This window comes from Lactuca virosa, chromosome 5, assembly GCF_052849685.1.
Source record: "Lactuca virosa cultivar CGN04683 chromosome 5, Lactuca_virosa_CGN04683_v6, whole genome shotgun sequence".
Taxonomy (NCBI): Eukaryota; Viridiplantae; Streptophyta; class Magnoliopsida; order Asterales; family Asteraceae; genus Lactuca; species Lactuca virosa.
In genome coordinates, this window is record NC_136430.1 from 451,497,750 (window position 1) to 451,516,889 (window position 19,140).

Genomic DNA, 19,140 nt, shown 5'->3' on the forward strand with positions numbered 1-19,140 from the left:
TATAGATAACTATGGGTTATCAACAACCATGGGACTATCAGCAGTCCTGGAGTTATCAGCAACTCGGTAAATAATCATAACATCCACCAGTTACTAAGACTCAGCTAGTCTAGCATGCACCCTACTATGACATAGGTAATATATTGAGAAAACTCACGACCCAAGGAACACGGTGACACACTCACTCCATGCACTGATTTCACCTGCGAACCGACTAGCACCAAACAAAGATAACCCTTACGTAATAATCCAATTCCTTCAAGTTTGACCCAAAGTCAAACTGGTCAAAAAGTCAACGGTCAACGATCAACAAAAGTCAACGGTCAAAAGTCTCACAGTCGGCCGCCATGTCGTGGCCGAGCTTTTGTCACATCATGGTAGCCTCAAGACAAAACAGTCGCGGAGACTGCCTTTCGTCACGACGTGAAGGCCAATCCTTCACATCGTAGGAACTGCTCTGGTCTTCTTAATGCATCAAGTTCTTAATCACTAAGGTCACTCATCCATACTTTCCAGAAGGCTTTTCTTCACCTAATGCATCATAAAAATTGGTGTTTTATGGACATGCATGTCTCTTCCACTTTAGGTCAAAAACAAGGAGGAAAAGAACTCAAACTTGTGCATGAGACCAAAAACACCATGAACTCTAGATCTGGATCATATAACCCCCAAAGGGACCTTAAAGATCCATAAAGTTTCCAACTTTATGGAATCCATCCACTCAAACTCTCCTAATGGAGAAAATGCACAAAAAAAAACCTAGATCTAAAAGCATAGAACATAAAGCTTGAAACTTGAACACTTACAATGGCCCTGGGCAAGTGTTAGAAGATGATGATGAGACTTGCAAGCTGGATTAATGCACCATGGATGCTTCCTTCTCCTTCAAGACACCAAAAGCTCCAAAAACTCAACAATTGGGCTTGGGTTTCGTTTGGAAGTGTTAAAGGCTGAAGAGGATGCCCTAAACCTTGAGTTTAGGGGCTTAAATATGGAAGAAAGCCTAAAAGATCATGGGCTTGGGTTGCAGTTGTTGTCACGTCGTGACAACCATCCGAATACACGTTCATGTATTTTGCATGTCATGATGTGGTGTTCCATCCATCACGTCGTGACATAAGGTTTTTCCCAAAAACCTTACCTTTGATCCTTCTAAACCCTTAACCAATCTATTCTGGAAAATGGGTGTTACATAGATGTTTATTATTTACTAAAACTTTTATATTTCATTTAATTAAATGACCAATAGAAATCGTTTTCACATTTCTTGACCAATTTTCCCGAAGTTTAATTTTTGTCTCAAGTTCACTTTATATTATTTAATAATTCTAACATACTAAATCTTAAAATTTCAAGATGTTATAAGTTTTCCAACAAATCAATAAATATATTATGTTTTAAAAATATGGTTATAAAATAAAGTGGCGCGTCATCAAAACAAAACAAAATTGGAAAAAAAGATAATCAATTTGTAACAAAAAAATTTGAGTATCAAAATTGAAAAAAAAAATGAAAACTTAATGTCAAAATTTAAAATATGAAAATTTATTGTCTTTTGTGATTTTTTTTTTCAATTTTGACATATCAGCATGTCATGCCATCAAAACTGACACATCATCATTCTACTTCAGCAAACAATCAGGTTGACCGGTCAAGTGATCGGAATTGTAAAAAATTGGAAACACGGTGTCCAATTTGAAACAAAAAATAACATAGTGTCAAAATCGAATTTTCATATAAACTTAGTGATTTTTGTGATATTTATCCTATTTCATAAATGATCGAATGAAATTTCAAATAATATATTTAAGGTTGTAATCAGTTTGAGTTATGTGTTATATCTTAATGACTCAAAGGCATAAAATTCAGTTTAAACCGATACAAGTTAATAGTCATCGAATGTGATGATCTCTTAAAAACTTAAAACCCTTTTATAGTTGGTTATTGTTGTAATGATATAGATTTTATAATCCTATTTAATATTTTAATTATGTACAAAAATAAAAACATTAACAAAAACGTTTTGCATCAGCTAACTCGACCTTACCAAAAAAAAAAAAAAAACTATGTTAACCCCAGCCTAGCCGACCCATTTGCCTACCTGCTTTAGACCGTCTTTTCTACTTCTATAGAAATGTTAAATAAATACTTTCATAAAGTTTCAAAACCTATTTGATGGGAATAGAAGGGTAGTCAAAAAAATGATTAATGTTATTAAATATATGGTTTCCGAGATAAAGTCGTTGAATGAGTTGGACTTTAAAGACTTGCACTTTGACCAAGCACAACAATTTGAATTTATGGAGCTTCAAAAGATTGGAAATCGGAAAGTGGTAATCCTAAAGTCAGAGTTTCATTGGCTAAAATTCGTTTCTTGTTTGACTAGATTTAGTGAGTTAATATAGTTGCTGAATTCCAAGTTTCTCGACTACAATGCTCCATAACATATAAAAACTAAGTTTTTTCGTTATATGATTTTATTTGAATTTTAAAATAATGTAGTTGGATGATCCATATCTAATATGTATCGTTTATTAGATATCTATAAGGAAAATATATAAAAACCCAGCTTATTATATAATAATCCTAAAAAATCTTCATGTTATATATTTGTTTATTAAAATCGTTTTGTTTTTTGTGAGAATGGTGCAAACGAGTCGAGCTCAAGCTTGACTAGACTCAAACTCGGCTCGTTTCGAGCCTTATATGGTATGAAGCTTGAGATCGGCTCGTGAAGATTTTTAATGAAACTTTGAGATCAACTCCTATGAGGTAAATGTACTGGTTTTAATGGACATTTGAATAAAATCACATTACCATGTTATGGTTTTAATGAAAGTCCATTTCTATAAAATGGTCACGAGCATTAATTTAGATAAGATCATAACATAAAATGATTTTAAGAGATGAAATTCAAATAATATATTTTTTTTTTAGCATTGAAAGATACTACCTTGAATTTTCCTGGGATTTTCTTTATTCGTCAGTGGTGTATATTGTTTCGAAAAGAACTTATTTGTTAATCTTTTGACTTAATGATGGATGCTTTTTAATTGTTACAATTTATTGAAAAATCAATTCTAAGTTGTTCTGTTTTGGAGTTCTCATTTTTAGGTATAAGTTTTGATGTTTCATACATGAAAATTAGAATTATTTTTATATAACAACTTTATAACTAAAATGTTTATATACTTCTTCAGATGCTATTAGAATCAAAATATATATAGAATAAAACAGTACTTTTATTTGAAAGGGGGCGAAAGAAGGCACCTTGGCCCTTGGGGGGTGTTTTAGCCTTTTAGGTGGGCTGTAGCCCAATAACATACATGATTCTATTAATAGGTTAAAAAAGATTGGCCTGTTAGATTAATAAATATGACTCTAACAGCAACATTCTTTGATTTCTTCAATCTACTTTTATTTTTTTATTTCCAAGTTTACGAATGAATTCCTAGCAAATTTTAAAACCCAAATCTATTAAACAACGAATCTTTAAACAAATTAAAATGTCAATAACATTTAACCAATTCATAGAACACAATATCAATTGAAACAATAATACTTGTTATGAAAAAACAATGTTCCAGCAGACCCATTTCATGAGCCTGATGCTACCTACAGTGGGATGACTTGAGAGGAAACATTTAGATGATGAGAATACAAGGTAAAAGAATGTGTATAGTTTTAGTGGGCTAGTGAGTAAAATGCTATTACATAAATGGTTAGAATTTGAAAGTCTAACGACTTAATAAGAAAGAAATTAAAATTACAGTCTTAGTAAGAAAAAAGTTATAATATATTGCTATTAAATGGTAACCATAATAAAAAAAAAAGATTGGATTTTTAATCTCCCGCAAAAAGTTTGAAGTTTGGGGAAGTAGTAAGTATTTATTACGTTTAGATTTGTTTTTTATTAAAATATCAGTAACAATATTTTTTGTTTAGGGACCTTAGATGTACAAATAAAAGTGCAATGACTACTTTAGAATGCCATATAATGATGAAAGAAAGTACAAAAGAATTGTTTCAGGAGAAAATAATGAAAAACTGTTTAATTTTTAAAGTACAATGTCTTAATAGAAAATATAATGCTATTATACTTTATATTAACTGTATAACAATATAACAGAAAATATAATGCTAAATTTGCTAAGACATTCAAAATACAATGTCTTAATAAATAAATAAATAAAAACAAGAATATAATGTTATTATAGTTTATATTTTCAAAATATAAAACATTTGAAGTATAGTAAAAAGTATAACATTGTTATTGAAGGTATAATGCTATAAATGGTTAGATAATCAAACTACAATATTTTTATAAAAAAACTAATATGAAAAAAGATTGGGAACTATTATGTTATAATTAGTAACCAAAATCAAACAAGTCTACTTTTTATAGTACAAATGAAATACTTGGTTAGGCTTTTAAAATGCAATGTCTTTATAGGAAATGAAAATTACAGGAAAAAATAAAAGTAATATGACATAAACTCTAACCAATATCAAACATGTTTGAATTTTCAAATTACAATGTCTTTTCAGGTTAGAGCTTTAAAATGCAAAGATAGGAAACAAAACTGAAAGTACAATGTTTTAATTGAGTAGATTTTGATAATACGAAAAGATAATTTAAAGTACAGTTGCTTAATAGGAAAAAACTACTGAAAGCATAATGCAATAGTTGATAACCAAAATCAGAAAAGTTCAGATTTTGAACAAAGTTCTTTTTTGAAAAAAAAAACACTAATCAGCAAAGTAAAGTTTGGTTTTGAACCTTTGAGAATTGTAAATGGTCATTTGGCTTTTTTTTCAGATTGCTAGAAACTCTTGACTGCATAAGTTTGTATTTAAAAAAAAAAAAAAAAAAAAGTGCTAAATGAAGCTAACCTTGCAAGCACTAGCACTTCAGCTTTAACATCATAGAGCCGAGAATTAGCATATGCAGCAATATAATTAACAAAGTTCATCTTCCATAAAAGTGTTGATCTTGGGATAATACCGGACAAACCCTAGAATCAAATAAAAAGTAAGTAGCAAACAGTACAAATGAATAAAGTAAGCGAACTATCGAATTTGATGCAAGGGTTGTTTCTTTTTTATTGAATATGTTAGTAAGAAAATCTGGCTTAATGTATTTAGACATCAATCATTTATCTGTTTGTCATTCTTCTTTTTTCCTCCAAACTCATCTCACGTTAGAATTGATGAATATTGCCAAAATTGTTTGTTGATTGTGAGTGTAAAATGCTATGTCTGGAAGGCAATAAAATAAAAATATAACGCTATAAGTTGTAATCAAAATATAACAAATTTTCATTTCAAAATATGATTCATCACATGCACATGCAGGATGTTTCCCATCTGCATATTTTTAAAACAAACCATCAAATATTCTCAACTGAAAAACATGAAACAATAGAATCTCATTTGGTATCTAATAAAAGTTCTTTTCATAGATTACCATTTCCGTATGACAACATATCTGCATGAGGGAAAATTCTTCCTGCCAAAATTAAGTGTCAAAAACTGAACCTTACAATATTGAAGTTTATGATAAATAAATAAAGCATATAGCAAAACTGAAGATACAATTTTAAACCCTAAAGCTGAAGATACAAAGCCATTTATCGGTAAGTATTTATTCATATCCTAATTATAATGTAGGAAATGAATAAGTAGGTTCATCAAGGAATCCTAGTTCTATGTCATGGCCCAAAGACTATTTTAAGTCAACATGATAGACTACTTGTCCAAAGTAGAAAATTTCTTTTCAGAATGACGAATTAATAATCAATGAATAAATTCTTGATCAAGCTCCTAGATTACTAGATCTTGCTGAAACTAAAGGCAATGAATGATATAGCAAATTTGGATATTTTGTCGTCATAAAAACTTCAACAACTCTTCAAAATTGAAGAAACAAGTAATGTAATAGCAGAAGAATCTTCGGATGACGATGTTTATATACCTATTGCAGAAGAAGAAGAATTAATTCTCTCTGATGAAGAGCCTAACTTCAGGATGAATAGAAATGAACCACAATTTAATAATCATCATCCTGGAGAATCCTCTTTTCTAGGATCAAATAAGAGACCTAAAACTAAAGAACCCAATTTTAAAATGTATACAAGTGTTCAGCAAAAGCAGTTGGAACCATTTAAAACATGTAAAATTACAAAAAATGACATCTTTGTAAAATATAAAATAGAAACTTGATTTTAAAAAAACGTAATTAAGTTAATTTGCAAAAATATAAAAGAGCTTTTGGTGAAACTCTACTTGATGTAACTTTTGGATTTGGAGCTTTCTGTTTAAGCTAAAAGCTAGAAGCTCCTACTGCTATCTAAGCTTTTTTTTTTTTTTTTTTGATGTTTTTTCTTAAAATCTAAAAGTACAATCTGATATAGCAGTTTCGTAGTCAGAAGTGTTTACTATAAAACTTTCAACATCAGATATGAGAAATTCAAATTTCTCTAGCTTCTGATGAATTCTACCATATCTATGAACACTTTGTGTTTTATTAATTTTGGTCAACTATTTGAACAGGTTCAACAAGTTATAATTTTCAGGTTTAATGTTACAACATTTTAAAATATGAGAAATGGTTAAATTTTCAAAGTAGGGTGCCTTTATAAGAAGAAAACAAAGTGAAATTGTAATGCTTTAATTAGTTACCAAACCCAAACAAGTTTTAGAACTTAAAAGTATAATGTCTTAAAAGGTTAGATACTAACTGTATATATAACAGAAAATATAATGCTAAATTTGCTAAGATTTTCAAAATACAATGTCTTAATAAAAAAAAAAAATCAAGAATATAATGTTATTATAGTTTATATTTTCAAAATATAAAACATTTGAAGTATAGTAAAAAGTATAATGCTATAAATGGTTAGATAATCAAACTACAATGTTTTGTATAGTAAAAATGCAATACTTGGTTAGGCTTTTAAAATGCAATGTCTTTATAGGAAATGAAAATTACGTCTTAATGATAGGAAAAATAATAGAAAGTAATATGATATAAACTCTAACCAATATAAAACATGTTTAATTACAATGTCTTTTCAGGTTACAAGTTTAAAATGCAAAGATAGGAAACAAAATAGAAAGTATAATGTTTTAATTGAGTAGATTTTGATAATATAGTGTTATACTGGGTTAAATTCTCAAAGTCAACATCTTAATCGAAGTACAGTCGCTTAATAGGAAAAAACTACTGAAAGCATAATGCAATAGTTGATGACCAAAATAAAAAAAAGGTTCAGATTTTCAAAGTACATTGTCTCAATAGGTTAGATTCTCAGAGTGAAACTCTTAAAAGGAAAATAATCAAAAGTGCATCTTAATAGGTTAGATTTTTAGAGTATGTAAGATTGGTTAAATTAACAAAGTTCAATGCCCTAATAGGGAAAAAGTTAGTAGGTTTCTATGTATTAATAGTTTAACTTTTGAAATGATGCTATAACAGGTTGAATTTCAAAGTATATTATTGTCTTTAAGATAATATTGCATGGCTTTTTCATTAATACCCTATCAGATATTTTGCATGTATAACTAATCAGCAAAGTTCTTTTTTTTTAAACTAAAAAAAAAAAAAAGTCCTAAATGAAACTAACCTTGCAAACACTAGCACTTCAGCTTGAGAATTAGCATATGCAGCAATAAAATTAAGAAATTTCAACTTCCACAAAAGTGTTGATCTTAGGATAACATCAGACAAACCATAGAATCAAATAAAAAGTAAGTAGCAAACAGGCCAAATGAATAAAGTAAGTGAAGTAGTGAACTATCAAATCTGATGTAAGGGCTGTTTCTTTTTTAGTTAATATAAGAAAATCTGGCTTAATGTATTCAGACATCAGTCATTTATCTATTTGTCATTCTTCCTTTTTCCTCCAAACTCACGTTAAAATTGATGAATATTGCCAAAATTGTCTGTTGATTGTAAGTATAAAATGCAACATCTCAAAGGCAATAAAATAAAAATATAACACTCTAAGTTGTAAAAAAAAAATATAACAAATTTTCATTTCAAGTAAAATGCCCAAAACAAACAAAAATTAAAAATATAAGGCCTTACTCTTATAAGTTAGATATTGAAAGTATAGTGCTATAAGAGAAAGTATAATGTTGGAAATGGTTAGATTTTCAATATACAATGTCTTCATCAGAATAAAAATGGAAGTAAAAGTTGGTAACCAGAACCAAACAAGATTAGATTTTCAAAAGTGCAATAACTTAATTGGAAAAAAAAAATGCTATTTGTAACAAAATCAAACAATTTACCTCTTCAACCCCCAAATTAAGGATGCTGCTGTGGCTTTCCCCATACAAGTGATAACTTATCAAACTGCCAAAAATAAATGAAAATCAATAAGTTTGTCATGATAGAGTACCAATTCTATGAGAGCAAAGCCTAATTATTTGCTTTTCTTAATTTTTTTTTTTTTTGATAAAATAAAAGCAGCTCGAGAGGGTCAGAAGAGTTGGTGGGTCTTGGGAAGCCCATATAAATCTCCTCCTTTCATTTTGACCTTGACTTTTTGACCATGGATTTGACTTTGACCATGACCATCAACAAGGCTGTCACAGAAGAGTTGAGAAACCTTGTCACACAAGAGAATGAAAAGATCTCGGGCAGAGCAGGGTCGTGAGTTTTTTTGGCTCTGCCCGCTGCCCGAATGATTGTCTTCTAATCGTTATCAAAGGGAGAGCCTTTAATGAAGATGAAGGTGTTCCATTTGCAAGAGATTTTGGAAGACAAACTTCTTTGAAAGCAATTCACAGGAAATACATCCACGTCTTCTGATGATCTGAAACGAAAAATGACTTATTATCAACAACAATATCTTTTAAACACGTCAGATATCAGACGCAAATTTTTTAAGGAAAGATATGAATTTTGTTGGAAAAAGTGTTTACAGTTTGTCTCTGATTCCTCTGATTCGCATTGTAATATCAGAGCATTTGCATCTTCCACAACCTACAGATAAACTTTATGCAAATGAGAAACAGACCATCAAACCAATTACTTAAAAGAACACCAAATTGGAGATAAAATATCCTTGTCATGAGAAACATCATCGTCATCCTGTGCACGTTTGAGAAATTTTATGCAAAAGTAATCATATTAACAACATTTTGAGCTGATCAAAGACAAATCACTATGGTCATGCAAGAGTTTTGTGGGCTGCTATATCCAAGTCCAAGAAGAAGGTAGTAATCAATGTCACAATTCACTATATCAACAATATTTAAAAGAATTGATCAATGTCACATTCAGAGGCTTTCAAATCCAATAATACAGCCAGCCTTTTAACTTCTACAGACTGGAAAAACTTATGACAGCAAAACCAGTAATCAATGTCACAATTCACTATATCAACAAACCTTACTGATTGAGAAAAATAAATAAATTTATCATACCCATCATATCATATACTCTGTTATATACAGTAGGTTCAACTCATTTCCGCCATGTCATCCAACAATTTCAAGTTGTCCTACACGAATGAAAATACAGTAAATAAGTCAAAAAAAAAACAACAGTTTTGTCATGATACAATAAAGAAATCATTATCATGAACTTAATTTGGAAAGAACATAAACTTGAAGTTTCTTACTCCTTCATAAAACCCAACTGAGCCACCATAGTATGCCAATATGATCTGGTTATATGTGTGCCAAAGGAAGATAAAATATATATAACTGAAATTATTCCAAGACTTCCACCACAAACATTTGCAATCAGGTTTCCATGGGAAAGTACAGCCCCCTTCCTTATCTTTGGTATAGGAAAAGGAACAATTTCCACTTATAGTAAGAAAAGGTTCAACTTTGGTAGACTTGAAAAGAATAAAAAAAAAAAACATAAGTGAATAAGAGATAGAAACCACTTGTATAACAAAATTGTAGCAACAAACATCATCTGGTTTTGTGGACAAAAAGAAAAGAAAAGAAAAGGGTGATGGATTGGTTGTTACTTCCTTAAAAGCACCAATTCATATGGCAAATAAATCAGTAATCGAATGGAAGAAATCATGAAAGAATAACTCAAATCAAAGAAAAGGGAGATAGATGTTTAAGTCTGTTATTATGATATGAAAGCATGACAGAGTAGATTTTGAAATTACAAATTTCCTAACAAAGTAGGATGCTATAATAAATAAATCAACAAGTGTGTTGCTATTTTGAGAAATCTGATTGTCATATACTCTACACAATTATACATCGAACCATGATAATGGAAGTATATTTCCTTAAAAAGCATGCTACTGAAACACTAATTGGAAAAATGGAATAAAAATATTTTACAAAATGCCCAACAAAAATAGATGCGAAAGACATAAAACACAAGAATAACTGAAAAGCAGATGCAATTAGAGACTACCTGTGCATTATTAGCCTGATGAAACCAGATAACACAGGGCTTGTCTCCATAACCTTTTTTATTTTTCAAAGAGACTCTTAAACAATGAAAAAAAAAATACTACTTCTACTTGCATTTCTTAAATAATGAAATAATTTACCTCATCAGGAACTTCCTCATGTCTATCAGAGTACACATTCATCAACAAAATCCTTACATTGGCTTTGATTGATGACTACAACCCACAATTTCCAACGTATCTTTTCATTGCCACATCAAACCTTCCAAGAAAAGCATACCACCTGTGTCCAAAGAGGGTAATAACGTAATTTCAGCCAATTCAACGTATTATAACAAACTTTAATAACTAATTTATTTAGAACTAACTTACTGTCCTGATTCCTATATGAAAATGGACATGATCCTGCATATGAATCCATGTTGTTCCTTTAAAAACAGAAAGAACGTTTCTGTATGCACGAATCACATGTTTTATCTGATGCAGAAAAGGCGGAATTTGTCAGAAGAATATAAAGCACACAAACTTATAAAAAAGAGTAAAATACAACTTTGGTCCCTGATACAATCAAAGCACACATGTTTTACAGCTTCATTTTAAAAGTTTAGTGACTAAATGAACATAATTTTAAAAGTTAAGTGACTAAATGAGCACAAATCTAAAAGTTAAGTGGCCAAACCAAAAGTTAGGTGACTAAATGAGCACAAAGCCAAAAGTTTGATGACCTTTTAAAATTTAAAAAGAGTTAAGTGACCAAATGAATACAAAACACAAAAGTTAAGAGACTAAAAATGACCTAAACCCTAATAAAATAGGAAACTAAGAACTAGAAGAAGAATCCTAAACAAACTCAATTACTGGATAATTATCCTTATTTATACAAAAACTACCCTAAATTATCCTAACTTTACTTGCAGCTTACTCCTTGCGTCTTTGGTATACTTACCCAAACCGTACAGGAGGTCCAGAAGGCCCAGCAATCACCCAGGCCCATCCGTAAAACATAAATCACACCTCTTAATACGACTATGTGTTTGACTTGTTCAAAATCATCGAAGCTGTCTCACACTTACTAAAACCTTCTAATAAGTCAGCTTTAGTTGCAAACTGTCTAGAAAAAAAAAAAAAAAAAAAAAAAAATATGTCTTAACAAAACACACAAGCTCAAAACTAAAAGATCTTGTTAAAATGGAAGTCAAAATCAGGTTATATAAATGGGGATCTGTGAGGAAGTATATTTTACTTATATAAAACTAACATTTCTCATACAAATGCATTTTTTCATTTTTGGTTCATTAACTATTGCAATAAATATAATACATAACACAATAATGTTACCAGGTCAAGGAGTTTTTTGATTGCTGAACTTTGGCACCATATGACTCCTCTATCTCTTCCTGAAAAATCAGTGAATTCTTTGTTGCATTTTAGTATCATTACAATAACTGAAAAAAAAAAGGAAATAAGTTGTTACTTTTGATCATTACCTTGCAAGATTTCATCAAAGGCTGCAAGAATGATTCTCTAAAGTATCTTATGGACTTTCCCATACTACCATTAATCAGTCAAAAAAATTATTTAAAATAATAAATACCCATAATAATAAGAAAATATACTTTTAATGATACATCAAGTGGCATATCTTTATCACCTTCTACTTGCAAGCCTCCAGTGTTGATTTCTCTCAGAAGCTGTGATGAGATAAATATCAAAAGTATTAAAGATGTGAAATAATATAAAATTGAAATTAAAAAAAATATATATACCTTAAAGAGTGTTGGGACGTTGATAGGATCAAACTCATCACAAACATTTGGATCAATAGGAACACAAACACGACCTGGAGGAAAAAAAACATATTATTACAACTTTAGTCCCTATGATATGTCAGAAGTTAAATTTCTTGTCCACATGTTTCATTTGTTAGAAATGTGGTCTCTAAAGTTTAGTTTTGTTGCAAAACTTGTCCCTGATGCTAACAGTAAATAAAATGACTATCTTGCCCCCATCTTCACCCTACATGAAAATTGCCATAAAAAACTCATTTTTAAACAAAAAAAGTATTTCGCTGGTATTAATTTTATATTTGGTTGCTATAATTTGGTAAACTTATGTTTGAGTTTAGGGTTTGTTGAAGAAGGAATGGAGCAAATGAAAAGATGAGGGTGAAATAGTCATTTTCCATTGGCTTAAAGGATCCATAACTTAAGTATGAAAGTTGTGAAGAACTTAACTCCTATTATTAAAGTTGGGGGTTGCTTGTAAGCATGAAAGTTGTTAAAGTTGGGGGTTGCTTGTAAGCATGAAAGTTGTGAAAATGCAACAACTTAAGTAATTTATATATCATGGATTGTTTTAATAAAATGCCACAACATTTCCTTTTGTAAACATGAAAATTGTTAACTAAAAAAACAAAAGACCTGTTTTGGGGTGTATGCAAAATGGTGCCTTCAGTAAATGATTCATGTGTTTGGAAACCTGAGATAATGACTTTCAATTAGTATAATAATAATAATAAAACATCATAAAGTAGATATATTACAAGTCATAATAGTTGACCTCCATATCAAGCCTAGGATAAGTGAAAGAAAAGACAATCTCCTCAACACACCTACGAATCCCAGTTGCCTAACATGTAAAAGAAAAACAACATTTTAATATACTTACTACGTATTATTTATTAGATTAAAATTAAAATTAATAAAATGTGTAATTTATACCTTTTGTTTACCAGACTGAAGAAGCTGTTTTGATTGTTCCCATCTCACAACATTAACATCTTTTCCACTAGAAGAGCGCCTATTGCTGCAAGATAAATAAATTTTAATTCTTAATTTCATTATTTAATCCAGATTGCAATATTAATATTGCATACATTCATCGGGAAACATTTCCAGTATTTTCTCATATATTTCATCTGAAAGTAACTGCTGCCTACAAAGTAATTTCTTCTCAAAAAAGTCTCTCAAAACATCAGAATATGATCTCCTGCAGATATTAATACAAGGGTCAGGGAAATTTAACTTAATATTTGATATTTATAAAAGATTTTCATACTTACACAAGAAAAGGATGAAGTGCAGAACCCACAAGAGAAACCTTTGATTTACTATTGTTGTTACCCTGAACAATAACAAAAAAGATTATTAAGAATCTTATCTGACACTAAAAAAATTTAGATATGAATAACTACATGTTTAAATCCAACCTTGTAGACACGAAAATAGTCAGCAATAGCTCCCCTTATTTAGAAAATGGATTCAGTTAATGTAGTAAAATATTACTAAAGGAACTACACAGAATCATATATATATATATATATATATATATATATATATATATATATATATATATACATATATATATATATATATATATATTGATTATTACCTTATTTACCTCTATCTAAGAGAAGTATCGATGACTTTAATAGCAATTGTCAAGAGAGGCCAGCAGTCTAAGCAAACATCTGCACCAGAGCAGCAATATCTTGCATCATCATAATCTGAAATATCCTGGAAAACACAATCATGTTAAATACTCAAAAAAAAAAAAAACTTCGGATTTTATAAGTACATTGTCTCAATAGGTTAGATTCTCAAAGTGAAACTCTTAAAAGGAAAATAACCAAAAGTGCATCTTAATAGGTTAGATTTTTAGAGTATGTAAGATTGGTTAAATTAACAAAGTTCAATGCCCTAATAGGGAAAAAGTTGGTAAGTTTCAATGTATTAATAGTTTAACTTTTGAAATGATGCTATAACAGGTTGAATTTCAAAGTATATTAACTAATCAGCAAAGTTCTTTTTAAAAAAAAAAAAAAAAAAACTAATCAACATTTTAAAGTTTGGTTTTGTACCTTAGAGAATTGTAAATGGTCATTTGGCTTTTTTTTCCAGATTGCTAGAAACTCTCAACTGCTCCAGTTATCCTATCAGATAGCCAGAAAATCGGACATGTTACATGATATTAATTGATACAGGTAGAAAAACATAATTAAGATTAGTATGGAAGCATGTTATCTTTGCCACTAAAACACAATAGAATAATTTACACTTCTTTACATAAAATAAAGTCCATGCATATGGGATGCATAAGTTTGTATTCAAAAAAAAAAAAAGTCTTAAATGAAACTAACCTTGCAAGCACTAGCACTACAGCTTGAGAATTAGCATATGCAGCAATAAAATTAAGAAATTTCAACTTCCATAAAAGTGTTGATCTTAGGATAATATCAGACAAACCCTAGAATCAAATAAAAAGTAAATAGCAAACAGCAAAATAAGTGAACTATCAAATCTGATGTAAGGGTTGTTTCTTTTTTATTTAATATGTTAAGTAAGAAAATCTGGCTTAATGTATTCAGACATCAATCATTTATCTATTTTTCATTCTTCTTTTTTCCTCCAAACTCATCTCACATTAGAATTGATGAATATTGCCAAAATTGTTTGTTGATTGTAGGTGTCAAATGCATTGTCTCAAAGACAATAAAATGAAAATATATCGCTCTTAAGTTGTAATAAAAAAAATATAACAAAATTTACATTTCAAAGTAGAATGCCCAAAACGAACAAAAAATAAAAATATAAGGCCTTATAAGTTAGATATTGAAAGTATAGTGCTATAAGAGAAAGTATAATGTTGGAAATGGTTAGATTTTCAATATACAATGTCTTCATCAGAATAAAAATGGAAGTAAAAGTTGGTAACCAGAACCAAACAAGATTAGATTTTCAAAAGTGCAATAACTTAATTGGAAAAAAAATGCTATTTGTAACAATAACAAACAATTTACCTCTTCAACCCCCAAAGGATGCTGCTGTGGCTTTCCCCATACCAGTGATAATTTATCAAACTGCCAAAAATAAATGTAAATGAATATTAATAAGTTTGTCATGATAGAGTGAGTAACAATTATATGAGAGCAAATCCTAATTATTTACAAAAGCAGCTTTTCTTAATTTATTTTTTTGATAAAATAAAAGCAGCTCGAGAGGGTCAGAGGGTATTTGGGAACTATGGTGGCATCATTTGCAAGAGATTTTGGAAGGAGCTTCAATGAAGACAAACTTCTTTGAAAGCTATTCACAGGAAAATACATCCGTGTCTTTCTGATGATCTGAAACAAAAAATGACTTATTATGAACAACAATATCTTTTAAACACATCAGATATCAGATGCAATTTTTTTAAGGAAAGAGATGAATAATGTTGGGCTGGCTTGAACATGGAAATGAAAGAGATGAAGAATACGGGGGCAAAATGGTCATGTTCAGAAATTTAAAATATCTGTTGCTAAAGTTGACGACTTATATATATACATATACATATATACATATATATATATATATATATATATATATATTAAATTAGAGAATCGTTTCAGGGATTAGGGTATAGTTATGCCCCTTAAACGTATATGACAGATGATTTTTAAGAAAAGTTATGAACATTGTTGGAGCATAACTAAACTCTAAATCCTTTAAATTAGAATCTTTAATGAAAATATGCTACTCTTTCATGGTGTCATAAATATAATGGGTTTGGTATCTGGGTCGCAAAGCCCATATATTAAATTTGTGAAAATGACCATTTTGCCAAATGGGAATAAAAGAGATGATAAAATGATCATTATCATAAATTTAACATCTAGGTTGTTGTGTTAGAGTTGACGACCACCCAAGTAGTAAAAAGCGTTATAAAACCATGAAATAAGGACCAAAATTGCAAAAAAGCAAACTTGGACTGATTGTTTGTCATATTTCAAGTGAAAACGAAGTTGTAACTCAAATTATGGACCACTGACTGTATATTTGTAAAAGATATCATATGTGGAAGCTAAACTTAGCAAGTGCAATCACACAAATAGCTGTCATAGTAATAGTAGTATTGTCATGTTAACGATGCCTGATAAACTTAGCAAGTGAAGTGGTATGAATCAAACAGAGCCAAAAGTGGTTATGGATGCCTGATAAATAGCCTCATGCAAAAAGTGTTTACAGTTTGTTTTTGATTCCTCTGATTCGCATTGTAATACCGGTGCCATACCGGTAATAAGTCAAAATCAATAAGTAAGAGGCCCCTAACTTATCAACTTATAAGCTATAAGCTATAAGCTGAAAAGTACTAATGATTTTTCATAAGCTTAGCCAAACACCCCCTTAGTTAAAAGAACCATTCTTAGTTTATGGGTGTATCGTATTATACTTATAAGAAACATGTGCTGCATAACCATTATGATACATCCACATCCACATATCAATGGTCAACACATAACCATTACAAAAAGTAGGTAATTAGAAAGAGAAATATCATCATAAACTTGACTAATGAAACTGGAAAGGGTCAAGGGAAAAGAAATATGAACATTATTTAGAGAAATATTTCACTTAAAAGATGGAGACAAAATTCACATCTAGTGAACAACTAGAATCAAGTCCCGGTTTACTTGCTGTTGTGCAGAGTGCTTAACCTCATGGATTGTAAGCCAAACAAATAATATGAATTGAAGAATGAAGTAAATGCATTAGATTTAAAAAGCAGTAAAAGAGGAGTTGTTTTCTACTTTCAACAACATACTGGTCAACTTGACTAAAAGAGATACAATAAAGAAATCATTATCATCCACTTAATTTGGAAAAAACATAAACTTGAAGTTTCTTTTCTGGTTATATGTGTGTCAAAGGAAGATAAGATATATATATATATATATATATATATATATATATATATATATATATATAACTGAAATAAGCATGGGGAGTATTAGAACAAAATAATGATGAAACAATTGGTATTTACAATCAGGTTTCCATGGGAAAGTACAGCCCCCTTCCTTATCTTTGGTATAGGAAAAGGAATAATTTCCACTTATAGTAAGAAAAGGTTCAATTTTGGTAGACTTGAAAAGAATAAAAAAAAACATAAGTGAATAAGAAATAGAAACCACTTGTATAACATATTGTAGCAACAAAAATCATCTGGTTTTGGTGGACAAAAGAAAAGAAAAGAGTGATGGATTGGTTGTTACTTCCTTAAAAAGCACCAATTGATATGGCAAATAAATCAGTAATCGAATGGCAGAAATCATGAAAGATTAACTCAAATCAAAGAAACTCATGTTATTGGAGACTCTTAAACATTGAAAAAAAAAATACTACTTCTACTTGCATTTCTTAAATAATTTACCTCGTCAGGAACTTCCTCATGTCTATCAGAGTACACATTCATCAACAAAATCCTTACATTGGAAAAGCATACCACCTGTGTCCAAAGAGGGTAATAACGTAATTTCAACCAATCCAACATATTATAACAAACTTTAATAGCTAATTTATTTAGAACTAACTTACTGTCCTGATTCCTATATGAAAATGGACATGATCCTGCATATGAATCCAAGTTGTTCCTTTAAAATTCTGTACGCACGATTCACATGTTTTATCTGATACAAAAAGGCAGAAATTGTCAGAAGCACACAAACTTAGAAAAAAGAGTAAAATACAACTTTGGTCCCTGATTATAGCTAATTTATGAATTTGGTTCCTTATTTGAGGTTCTTGTAACCAAATATAGCTGATTTTTGCAAATGTTGGTCCCAAAATTCAATATTGTCATTTTACTTGGAACAAGGATCAAAAACGTTACAAACCTCAAAAAAGGGCTAAAATTGAAAACTATATGATACAATCTCTGTGGGTCAATATCTGCCTACTCTCCAGCATCTTCATTTCCCTGTCCTATTTCAGTAATAAAAAAAGATTATTTGGAGGATCATAAAATTAAAGTAAAACTTCATGTTTTTCGTAGGTTAGTTTGCTGTTTCAAAAATAATAATAATAATAATAAGACGATAAAAAAATTATTTTTTCTTGCATTTAGCCCAATCATGAGTTTTATGCATGAAATAGCAATATACTTTCATTTTATTGTCTATTATAGCATCTTACTATGAATTCCATTTCTTAACTTTTAAAAAAAAAAATTTACTTTAACTTGTAATATGTAAAGTACATTGCTATTAAGAGTAAAAAATAGAGTATATTACGCACATTGGTCGCGAGAGTAGAATACAGTTCTAATCCCTAGAGAATTCTCCTTGATAAGGTTAAAACTACATCATCACTGCATGGGTGGCACTGTAAATAAATTTAACATCTAGGTTGTTAGAGTTGACGACCACCCAAATAAGGACAGGACCAAAATTGCAAAAAAGATTCCGTTTTGGGCCTAAACCACCAACCTGACAATAAAGACATGTTTAACTGTAGCAAGAAACTCCCTGACTCCAAGAGGAGGGAATGCTAGACATGAAATTTAAGCAGATAACATGAATATATTATGCCTTATGGAAACTTGAGAGATGTTAACAACAAATAAAATAGATGAAACTTCAGCACAAAAGATTGTAACAGCATACCCTACCCGATGATAAAACAAAATGGAACTGCTCTGCCTTATATTGTATCGAAAAAGAGCAGTGTTAACTATATTATATACCATGCATCCGTCCATAAAAGCAAAGATTTATGCTCTCCAAAACCCAAAAACAAGAAAGCATCACTTAATTATGAATCTCACATCAATAACTTTTAACATAGAAAGCATTTTTTATCAAACACAAATCCAGAAAATTTAAGACATCATTATCCAGGTAGCACTTTATTAGTAAAAGATATCGTATGTGCAAGCTAAACTTAGCAAGTGCAATCACACAAATAGCTGTCATAGTAATAGTAGC

The 19,140-nt window shown here is 29.9% G+C and overlaps 1 protein-coding gene across 1 annotated transcript; it reads right to left on the minus strand.

Moving 5' to 3' along the window:
* Positions 1-4,717: 4,717 nt before the first annotated feature.
* Positions 4,718-18,658, minus strand: LOC145114287 (uncharacterized). Its single transcript, XM_079050290.1, is given in 25 exon segments — positions 4,718-5,015; positions 5,468-5,509; positions 8,296-8,822; positions 8,932-8,992; positions 9,436-9,512; positions 9,633-9,854; positions 10,400-10,452; positions 10,539-10,680; positions 10,770-10,874; positions 11,736-11,794; positions 11,885-11,948; positions 12,049-12,088; positions 12,164-12,237; positions 12,818-12,875; positions 12,957-13,025; positions 13,118-13,385; positions 13,459-13,520; positions 13,606-13,639; positions 13,865-13,912; positions 14,536-14,642; positions 15,196-15,255; positions 15,418-15,519; positions 17,589-17,663; positions 17,753-17,844; positions 18,643-18,658. Coding segments are annotated over 15 exon segments (1,122 nt in total). The 3' UTR covers positions 4,718-5,015; positions 5,468-5,509; positions 8,296-8,822; positions 8,932-8,992; positions 9,436-9,512; positions 9,633-9,854; positions 10,400-10,452; positions 10,539-10,680; positions 10,770-10,874; positions 11,736-11,794; positions 11,885-11,931.
* Between the last annotated feature and the right edge of the window lie 482 nt (positions 18,659-19,140).